We start from the raw sequence: 12,101 nt of genomic DNA on the forward strand, positions 1-12,101 counted from the left end.
GGTGTTTGCAGAGAGATGAACCTACCGCTTAATTTGGTTTATAGCTCACATGGTGTCTAATTTCTGATGTTTCCTGAGTCTCTTAACAGTTTTGTGGACTTTTATTAACATTAAATAACACACCCTTAGCATATCTGCTTTGTTTATAAGTTCAGCCCCAGTGTTCAACTGCTACGCTGTTTGTAAAAGTCGACTTGTGCTTATCCTAATCAACAACTTTGATAAAAGAAAACCAGTGCTCTTTTGTAGGATTTAATCCTTATTACTTAAGCATTTATCTTTTTTTTATGATTTGCACAAAGAAAAATGGTTAAACTTGAAAGCCAAAGAACAAAAAGGACATTACTGTGTGCTTAAACAATACCACAAAAATATGATATTTTTGTAGACAATGAAATGTGGCAAAAACATTTGTGAAAATACAGTCAGGAATCAAAGAAGTACTTTAATACTATAGTAACATCTTAACTATAATTTTAATATTACAGGAAAAAAACAACTACATCATCTGCCTCCAATTGATCGTTCTTAAATGATGTCTGCATTTGTTAATACAGTATGAGAAAATAATTTGCTGCAACTATGTATCAAGAATGGCAACATTTTTTATGCTGAATGTATTGCTGCATGTAACAAATAAAGGCAAAATAAAAGTAAAAAATCATTTAAATATGGGATAAAAACCACAGGATCATTAGACTCTCAGACAGTATAAGATACTACATAATTGCTGTTAAATACAGCAAGTTGTACAAAATATGTCTGATTGCTCAGTGTGTACAGAATATTTGGGCTTTTTCCATTCATACGAGTGGTCATCATGGCAGTCACTTGAAATGAGCATACTGTCTGTCAAGTTATAAGGAACAATCAAGGCAGGAGTTTCTGTTTTGGAGCAAATTCTAAATATCTTCATTCTCATCCATCCCTTCCATCCCTCTTTTTAATCCACCTCATTCCTGAGACAACTGGCTTCAAAGTTAAGTGTCAGTTGATTAATGTTGCAACTCCAAAGTAGGAGTTTTTGTGATTGTCAATCCTGCCTTTTATAGGTGCCTCTAAACGGTATCCTTTCTCCATCCAGATTTCTCTCACCTCAGTTCAACTGTGAGCAGATGATTTATCTGAAGAGAGGACAGTTAGGCCATCTGATACAGTGGCCTGTCCAGCAGAGGGGACTTGACAGTACATTGTGAAATTACCTTAAAGCATGCATGAAAGTAAAAAGAAAGAAAGTAGGCACATTATAAGTGCCCTACAATATCTCACAGCAAGTAAAGTTGTTTTATGTTGCATTATTTCACCTTGCCCTCACTTGCTGGCACTAAAGCCACCAATCAGAGTTTGAAAGGGTAGTGTTAAAATTTGCTAATTAAAATTAAATAAGCACTTACTCTCTGATAGCAATTTTTTCTGAATGCCTCGATGACACAGAGGACATGCTTTGAGACATCTGAAATAAAAAGAAATCAAATACAAACATTAAATGAACAGAAACATATACAGTTACAGTAAGTAGAGAGGATGAAAAAAATCCCCTTTGAAAAACCTCCATAATAGCCTACTTTACAGGAAGTACAGACAATTTTCTAAGTTGTTTAAATCTGTAGTTTACAAAAACATCAAAAAAATTTAAAATAAACCTTGGAATAAAGAGTAATGAAACGATTGTATACAAGAAATATTAGTAAACACAATAAATCAACTGAGTTTTAGAGAGTGGGTATCAAAACCTGAATGTGCGCTCATCATGACTCTGAAAGCAAATTTTTTACAACTGTTGAACTTGAGCTGGTGCAGGCAGAATAAAGTGTTTTGTTACAGAAAGATACTATCTTCAGTACAACACAGACATGGCATACAAAAGGATGAAGTATCTAGGCAGCCAACATTGGGGTAAGTGCTCCAACTCCGAGGATATACAAGCGAGGCCAGCACGTCAGCAAAGTGAAACCTCTGAAGAAATAGTCACTCGCTTAGCGGCTAATACAGAAGCGAGGCGAGAACATCAGCAAAAGGAAACCTCAGAAAAAAGACAGTCGCTTAGCTGCTAATGCACAAACAATGGAAGCATGCCGGAAACACAAAACCTCCTAGGAGGGAGATGCCCAGAGTAGTTCCTTTCAATTACCTGACATCTCTACATTTCAATTTTTTTCTGATGATTTCAATAGTTTCTAGGACCCCATGCTTTTAACAGCACGGGCTTACACAGCTAGTATTTAATAAACACAGTTAATGAGAGCACTCTTTCAAGTTCTCCCAATTACATTTGACAAAAATCAATACTGACAATACATCATCATATGTCATATGGTAGTAGGGTGTTGTATAAATCAGGCAGATCTGCATTTCTAGTATTAGTTATTATTCAATTAAACATTGGAATGGGCAAACAGAGTGACCTTTGTAACACTGAACATGGCATAATAGGTTGGGACTATTCATGTTGGTTATAGCATCTTCCAAAAATGTATATAGTAATGGACATTTTATGCGAAACCATTTCAATGGCAAACGACAATGGTGTGAAAAGCAAGTAACAACCAGTGACAGGAGCTCCAATTAATGAAAACAGTGACCTGGGAGTCAAAGGAGAATGGAGAAATTCGTACAAGAAAACAAATGGGCTATACAAACCAAATTACATCTGAATTCAACACTGGAGAGCAAAATATTATCCCAGAACACACCATTAATTGGACTTTGCTTTGAACTGGCTGCAACAGCTGAAAGAACATGTCAGATGCACATGTTGTTTACCAAAATATAGTCTCTGGTGGACAAATCCTAGTTCTGGATGGATCAGAATATTACTTCCATTACCATTATTTCAATGGCCTAAACCGAAACCCTAATGAGCATCTCTGGGATGGGGTATAATGGGCTACTCTAAGCAAGACTGTACATAGCTGTCTAATTTAAAAACAAATGGCATAATTTTCATGTGGCACTATACTCCTGAACAACATAATGCATACCTTGTCAAATATGGGCCCAGAGGAATTCATGCTATTCTGAAGGCCAAAGGAGGCACTACACGTTATTTAAAGTGTGAAGTAGTTCAAAGTCGTAATTTTTATTTGTAAAAAATAAAAAGTAAGCAAACCTGAAAACATTTATAGACAGTACTACTTCAGAAGTTACAATTCTTTTGAAGGGTACATTTCAGTGATTAATTTCTATAACTTACCAAACGCTGATTCAGGCGTTTATTCTCTTCTTCTTTCATATGCAGGGTCTATTGACACAAATTATAAAAACTCAATTACTAATTTTTAATTAGAACAATAAACAGTACAAATGTAAATATTTAAATTCTAACAGTTAATATTTTAAATAAAATAATTAAAATGTTTTCGTAACATTAAACTTAAGGTAGACTTTCAATAACTTTTCCTTCCTCCTAGTGGGCTTATCTCACCTATGAATTAAATAAGGAAAATTATTATGTTTACATTAGGTAATATTAGAAAATGTTATTATTATGAAGCATGTGCTTTTGATGCAGTCTTGCATTTTTTATATATTATTCCTACATGACAAATAACATAGTAATTGGCATTAACACTAGAATTACCAGAGTCTACGAAAAAACTTGTAGATCCGGCCCACCTTAAATCGCTTCTTAAATCCGTTCACACCTCTCTGCCAGCGTCTTTTGTCCTCTAAATGTGCTGATAAAAGACAGGCTGCCAGCAGCCGGCTATTCCATCCTCCCTCCGACTTAGAACGTGAACGTACTTTTCCCAGCTCATGCCTTGATTGATTGTTTGGGAGAGAACTGGAGTTTTAGAGTTGAAATAATAGATCGTTATTTGGAACACACGCATTCCATGTGTGTACCGTTTCTACAGTAATCTGTGTAAACACATTGTTAAAACAGAAACTTTTTCATATTTTAGTAATAAATGTTACAAAATGTAGGCATAAACTATAGAATGGGTAAAGCCCGAGTTCCTAAGATCAAATAAACACTTCCACAAAAGCTCCACACACCATACAACAGTTTCTGTGGCGTAGCGCGCTAAGATTTGCCTCTCAGAGCGAGTAGCTTTTCTCTGCATCACAAACATGAGTTCAATTCCCCATTGGGGATAAAGTGTTACTTCTTTTTTTTGTTTTTAACCTCAAATGGACATAAAATTTGTAAATTGGTATGCACTGTCAGTTAATGAGATCGTTATATTTTCATGTGGGATGCTCCTTTTAAAATATTTTTTTTAACAATTGAGACTGCAATTAACATGAACAACTGTCCTTATAACTTATTTTTTTCAAGATCCATAACACACAGACAGACAGAGCACTGCATAATACAGAGACAGACAGGCAGAGATATACAAATAAACAGGGAAGGCACATGTACTGAAAGAAAAAAAAAATCAACATGTGCGTTGTTTCTGCAGCACTGAATGAGCTCACGCGCTCGAACATCACCCCTCTCCCGATCTGACTCTCTAAGTAACAGCGCAAGTACAGACGCAAACCAAGTGTAATCAAGAGTCCCGGTTCGATCCCCACTCACTCCTATATTTGCCGTTTTCAGTAGTAAGCTGGTCTTTTTGTTAATATTATACAGTACACACATACACTTGGTTTGTGTCTGTACTTGCGCTGTTACTTAGAGAGTCAGATCGGGGGAGGGGTGATGTTAGAGCACGTGAGCTTATTCAGTGCTGCAGGAACAACGCACATGTTGATTTTTTTTTCTTTCAGTACATGTGCCTTCCCTGTTTATTTGTATATCTCTGCCTGTCTGTCTCTGTATTACGCAGTGCTCTGTCTGTCTGTGTGTTATGGATCTTAAAAAAAATAAGTTATAAGGACAGTTGTTCATGTTAATTGCAGTCTCAATTGTTAAAAAAATATTTTAAAAGGAGCATCCCACATGAAAATATAACGATCTCATTAACGGACAGTGCATACCAATTTACAAATTTTATGTCCGTTTGAGGTTAAAAAGAAAAAAAAGAAGTAACACGTTATCCCCAGCGGGGAATTGAACTCATGTTTGTGAGGCAGAATAAAGCTACTCGCTCTGAGAGGCAAATCTTAGCACGCTACGCCACGGCTTAGGAACTCGGGCTTTACCCATTCTATAGTTTATGCCTACATTTTGTAACATTTATTACTAAAATATGAAAAAGTTTCTGTTTTAACAATGTGTTTACACAGATTACTGTAGAAACGGTACACACATGGAATGCGTGTGTTCCAAATAACGATCTATTATTTCACCTCTAAAACTCCAGTTCACTCCCAGACAATCAATCAAGGCATTAGCTGGGAAAAGTGCGTTCACGTTCTAAGTCGGAGGGGGGGATGGAATAGCCGGCTGCTGGCAGCTTGTCTTTTATCAGCACATTTAGAGGACAAAAGACGCTGGCGGAGAGCTGTGAACGGATTTAAGAAGCGATTTAAGGTGGGCCGGATCTACGAGTTTTCTCGTAGACTCTGGTAATTCTAGTGTTAATTGCGCTTTAGGGATGCAAAAAGCAGACCGCATTGTTACTAATTAGCACTTTGATAAAAGTGATGGTTGGTCTTTTTGTGATTAAAATGAGAGTGAAGTGGCATCTTTACATGTAGTTGCAGTAGTTTGAGTAAGTGAATGTGGCGTGTAATGAACAGACTTCTTGACCACTGCTTGTTCTTGATTTATTCCTAATATGGCTGTGACAGCCTCTAGCTCTTCAGAAATTAAAGCAAAAATGATTCGAGGAATGGTATAAAATTCCTGAATTAGATTCTTACACATTTTTTCCCGCATGAAATTTATAGCCTCTCGTTTTTTATGTGTGAACCAATACTCATCAAGGAACATTTTGTTAATTTAGAAATTTAAAATCTTGTAGCTGCATTTTACATATGGTGGTGAACAAGCATGAATTTGTACCGTTAAAAGTTTTGCATTATCCACCAATTTGTACAACTTACTCTTTCCAAGAAAAGAATCTTTTGTTTTTCCTCTGAAAGCATTGCTGGATTCTCACTAAAATAAGAAAAATATCAATGACACCATTTGAAAAACATTAATTTAAAGAAAACAGCATACATACAAATGAAACTGGGAAAGTTTTTTTTTTTCAGCCTACCCTACAAAATACCTGCTCTGAACAAAATTTTAACGCTAGCAAAATACACTGTTAATTATCACAAGCAATAGCTTTATTTGAAAATTACACTTTTTGCTTCATGCACACTAATCCTATAAAAAGTATTCTTTTTTTCAGACAAAAAGTTTAAGTACATTTTCACTACAACCTAAAACATATTGTATCACTGTGTTGAAAGATACTGTCATATACAGTATTTCTTTATTTCACAATTAGATACATCACATTCAGTTTTACTACAATTATGTACTTTTCATTAACTGGAAAATATGACGCATACTCATTTGTACATATAAGGCTTTTATTGTTATTAATGTAATAATTTGACTCCTATCACCTAATCATTTGCTTTTTTTGAAAACAAAATTTAACCAAATCTGATGTAGGTTTTAGTTAAAAAAATCAATAATTTCATATACAGTGATCCCTCGCTATATCGTGCTTTGCCTTTAGCGGCTTCACTCTATCGCGGATTTTATATGTAAGCATATTTAAATATATATCGCGGATTTTTTGCTGGTTCGCAGATTTCTGCGGACAACGGGTCTTTTAATTTCTGGTACATGCTTCCTCAGTTGGTTTGCCCAGTTGATTTCATACAAGGGACGCTATTGGCAGATGACTGAGAAGAAACCCAACTTACTTTTCTCTCTCTCTCTTGCGCTGGCTTTCTCTGATCCTGACTTAGGGGGATTGAGCAGGGGGGCTGTTCGCACACCTAGACGATACGGACGCTCGTCTAAAAATGCTGAAAGATTATCTTCATGTTGCTACCTTCTGTGCAGCTGGTTCATGAAGCGACATGCTGCACGGTGCTTCGCATACTTAAAAGCTCGAAGGGCACGTATTGATTTTTGCTTGTTTGTTTTTCTCTGTCTCTCTTTGTCTGCTCCTGACGGAGGGGGTGTGAGCTGCCGCCTTCAACAGCTTTGTGCCGCAGTGCTTCGCATACTTAAAAGCCAAACAGCCCTATTGATTTGTTTGCTTTCCTCTCTCTTTCTGACATTCTGTGCTCCTGATGCGCACTCCTTTGAAGAGGAAGATATGTTTGCATTCTTTTAATTGTGAGACGGAACTGTCATCTCTGTCTTGTCATGGAGGACAGGTTAAACTTTTGAAAAAGAGACAAATGTTTGTTTGCAGTGTTTGAATAACGTTCCTGTCTCTCTACAACCTCCTGTGTTTCTGCGCAAATCTGTGACCCAAGCATGACAATATAAAAATAACCATATAAACTATATGGTTTCTACTTCGCGGATTTTCTTATTTCGCGGGTGGCTCTGGAACGCAACCCCCGCGATGGAGGAGGGATTACTGTACATCCTAAATAATCACACATTTGACAATGAAATCGTTAAAACAACAAAGTCAACATCAGAAATACTTAGATGCGTGACCAATTGTGTAAATAATACATTCATACGCATCTTCTAAGGCAGAACTGATTAAAGTATTTTAGTCAAATTAGCGGGACTAGTAAATACAGCAACTCAATAGATCTAAAGGAAGGCTTAGTATAGTTGCTTAAGTGCACAAGCGTTAGACAATTTTACATCATGTATATTGATTTATGCTGTTATCCAAGGAGTATCATATCTATACTTTTTTCTCTTCCTATTTTAAGTCCAACTCGGGAATTAGAGGAGTTTTTGAATTTATTTTTGAAAGTGGTTGTAGCAGTAGGATGTAGATGGCTGTGAAGAAGCCCAGTCTTCTTATTTTTTTCCAAGAAATTGAAAAGGTTTTGAGAGACTTTACAAGGCAGTTTTTAAATCAGAAAGCTGTAATGTCATTTGAAGATTAAGCTGGGATCAATCAAATTGTATTACAATAATAATGGTTTACTAAAACAGATGTATTAGCATGACAGGTTGTAGAATATAAAAATAAAGGAGGTCTTACCTCACTTGGATAATTAAGATACAATTAAGATAATGAAGAATAAACTAAGTCTTTCAGCTGTTCCAAAAAAGAAGACCTTTCCTCATCCCATCCTGAGTTGACATTCTGCTTGTCAAACTTTCTTGGAAATGCACAAATACAAGGTATACTTTTTACCTGATAATGTTTTCATTTGCTTTCTTGAACTTTTAATTTAACTGCACACCACTCTCACATGATGCTCTGAAACACTGATACTATGTGAAGCATTCAGTTAGCCAATGGATGAGTTATTACTGGGCAGGACTCATGAGACATTAATGTGGGAGGTGGGTAATGTTCAGGTGCTAATTTAAGAACTCAGATTTATTTGAGTGACCATCATTGTCATGCATGTGAAAAAAATAAATGTGTTTGGGTCTTTTGTGAGTGTATGACCAGATATGTGACATTTGGATTGAGTATTCTAATATTGTTTATTGTTCTACTTGGGTCTCCATTCAAGTAATTTTGTTATTTCAGCTTTCCACAATAGAACAAGACTAAAAAGTTTTCTCAAGTAAAATTCCAAACAACTCAGACCTGGTAAAATAAAAATAAATAATTTTTGAATGAAGTATTCCTGTAAGTTATTAACATACTAAGTCAGTACCGTTTTTTTTGTGAACTACTGCTCCCACTTTTACTCACTGTACTGTGCAGTTTACTCTCCTTGCTTCCCTGGCAGTTTCAATTTGTTTCAAGGGATTCTATTTGCATCCCAACTAACAGCAGAAATGTAACATGGAACAAGTAATAACATGAATAGTAAAATCTATACTATTTAAAATAATTGTATAAATATATACTTACTGTACAGTCATCATGCTGACCTCTACTGCAGAATCTACTCTCCTCTCTTCTCCGATGGCAGCAACAGAGGCTAGTCTTTCTGGGTCAGTATGGAGTTCAGCAGCACAAGCCCCAGTCAAGTCAGCACTTGTTGCAGCAGAAGAAAACAGCGCAGAGGAAACCAAAGAATTTGAACGCAGTTTGTTAAGTTCTTCTTCCATTTTCTTCTTTTCTTGAAGCAAATTTGCTCTGTCTTCTGAAAGAGTTTCTATCAGGTCTAAAGCAAATTAATATTAGATAAAACAAATGATTATCCATTGCAAAATACATTAATTTTACCCTACTTAATTATTAAAATATGGTGAATGAAGTAAAGTAGCTGCATATGACACATACTCATTTGTACATGTAAGGCTTATATTGTTAATTAATGTAATGATTTAACTCCTATCACCTAATCATATATGGGAAGAAAATTATATTTTACACTTTTTGCCTTTTTGAGTGAAGCAATACAACTCAACTATTAAAAATGCACTAAACGATAACAAAATTGTAATGATTTCATTAATATAAAACAATTTAATAATAACTGTATTTCTGTGTTTAAATTATCTGTAACTGAAGTATATTTTTACCTTTATCTCTTTCTTGCTGTTCACTCATTCTTTGTAGCTTCTCATTTAATTCATTTATTATTTGCTCCTTCTTTAGTTTCTCTCTTGTCAAAACAGTGTTGAAATTTGTCTGAAAAAAAGGAACATTTTAAAAACGTTTTTCAGCATTAATTTGTGCAAGAACTGGTAAACAGACCTTAACAGCCTATTAATACTATGAATAAAAACACAGCTGACACTGTGAAGTTAACTGACATGTTTTTGTGTTCACAGTTAATTCTACTGCATTGATGTGACAACAGAAAATGGCAGCAGTTCAAATTTTATTTACAGAATTGTAATTGATATCTGATTCTAAATTTGTTAAAGTCATTGAAAATGCTCGTAAGATATATATCTTAGCTAGTGAACGAGAGAACAATTGAATTCAACTTTGTTTGATATTTAAAATAAAGTGTTACTTAGGTCTTGATGAGTCTGAGTCTGGATATTCTCTGAAGTGTATGCCACATTGAAAAGATAGATTGTAATTCAGATTGTGGATTGTGATTTTGTGTTAAAAGGCTCATGATATGATTTTTTGGAAAGATCACCCACCCCTTATTTGACTAATCAAGTTTTCAAATTTATGTAGGATTCATTAACCCTTTGGCGAGCTACTTGGAAAGGGGTTGCGAGCTACCGGTAGCTTGCAAGCGACGTGTTGGAGATCCCTGGTTTAGACTATTCAGACAGAATCAGATACAAAACTAATAAACATAAAGGGATATTTCTTCATATGTAAATTTATGAGAATCTACATGGAGCAAATAATCTTCAGTGATGCTGAATTTTACGCTGAAATACTCATCTTTCTAAACAGCCTTATGGTGATACCTGGTAATTATGCTTCATGGTGAACTGTATGATTTTTAACAAAAATGTAAACTATAAATTGGAGCAGCGACCTTTTAGACATGCACTGAGCACCATCACTGGGAAAGCAGTGACTTTAAAATAACTAAAAGCTGAAGTACATGACGTCTGTGCAGTACAGTGTTCAATTACCATAATGTAAAAAAGTTTAACGAAAATGTAATTATTGAATGAAAGATTACATTAGCCAAAGACTTAAAACAAGCATAAGGTAATGGAACACTATGAAGCTGCAATTAATGAGCAGTTAAATGTAACAATATGTTTGATGGCAATATCAACAGTGAGTTTTTTCTGATTTTTCTGGTGACAAATAACAGCAAGCAGCAATAAAATATATCAATATTACTACTACTACTACTAAAAGAAACAATGCTGAACTTTCAAACCAATTGAATTCTTCCTTAAGTCCAGGGTAATGTTTAACTTCTAATCTGACCTGATGTGACAAACTGAACAAAATCTCGAGAAACAAGTGTTGCTATTGTATGTGTATTTTTTCATTTTTTTATTATTTTGAAAGATTCTGCATATATTAACAAAGTAAAATTTAGAATTGATGGTATTTATGATGGAAACAAGCATAAAATGTGAAATGTTAGCATTATTCAAAATCTTATTTACAATGGCAAAATCAAAATGTTAGAAATTGTTATAAAAAGATGTCAGTTTGAAATAAGAAAACATGTTTCAAATACAAAAGTTCTTGTTTTTTTTTTACTCTGTATATTGAAATAGTTTTACAAAATCAATTGTAAATTTTTATATAAATAAGATATCAAGAAAAGTCACCTGTTGCTCTGCAATTAGTGAAGTCTTTAAAAGCTGCATTTCTTCATTCTTCCTTTGCTCTAATTCTTTCAGCTGTTCCAAAAAAGAAGACCTTTCCTCATCCCATCCTGTGTTAACATCTGTAGTGATATTTAGCCTTTCATCAGTGCTCACTTCAGAACTGGAAAGTAGTAGTGCTTCTCTGCATAACAAATGAAGTAAATAAAATACATTTAAGCTGCATTTCATGTGAGATAAAATGTTTAATAATGTGGGACTTAATATTTGTACTTAATTGTATCACTAAACTTCAATTGACTAAAGGGGTAAGAGGTGCATGGAAATGTTCAAAATTGGACCACTAGCATAGTATACCAGGGCTTAACATAAATTTTTCTTTCATCTGTAGTCTGATTTTGCTTTTATCTATATAAGGTTGTATTAATATATTTTAAAATTGGCATAAATAGAAATAAAACTAGAGGTCAGAATAAACAGCAATTAGAAATGCCTACAAGCAATTTTGAAAAACGTGTTTGATTTATGTCATGTTATTAAGTTCCATTAAGATGTGAGTATTACCCACTAATGTGGACTTGAGAAAATCAAATATACAAAATGGACGAATGGAATTGAATTTCAATGTTTACAGAACAAATTAACAAAAACTACAATGATTTTAAAAGCTCTTTTAGATTTTATAGTAGAATTCATTGACTTGCTGCAATGAATAAAACTTGACTTACTAACCTATACCAAAATGTATTACTGATTGAATGAAGCTTGCATCAGCATACATTTTTTGGCTCAGATGCACCATTTTTGGCATGCTACCAGTAGCTGCAAGAGGACCGATTGCTTCATCACTTTGTATTTTTCTCCAGCTTTTTTTTTTTGTTTTTTTCTGTCCTTCTGGCCATCTGACCTTACCTTGTTTTGTTGTTACTTATTCTTTAATATCATGGCC

General features: G+C 34.6%; 1 protein-coding gene across 1 annotated transcript in view; it reads right to left on the reverse strand.

Annotated features, from left to right (window-relative positions):
• Positions 1–12,101, reverse strand: part of rb1cc1 (RB1-inducible coiled-coil 1) — a 167,810-nt gene that overhangs the window by 25,555 nt on the left and 130,154 nt on the right. Inside the window, 6 exon segments of the mRNA XM_028803522.2 lie at positions 1,395–1,453; positions 3,194–3,241; positions 5,941–5,995; positions 8,853–9,108; positions 9,470–9,578; positions 11,156–11,336. Coding sequence (XP_028659355.2) covers positions 1,395–1,453; positions 3,194–3,241; positions 5,941–5,995; positions 8,853–9,108; positions 9,470–9,578; positions 11,156–11,336 — 708 coding nt within the window.

Source organism: Erpetoichthys calabaricus, chromosome 6 (assembly GCF_900747795.2).
Source record: "Erpetoichthys calabaricus chromosome 6, fErpCal1.3, whole genome shotgun sequence".
Taxonomy (NCBI): domain Eukaryota; kingdom Metazoa; phylum Chordata; class Cladistia; order Polypteriformes; family Polypteridae; genus Erpetoichthys; species Erpetoichthys calabaricus.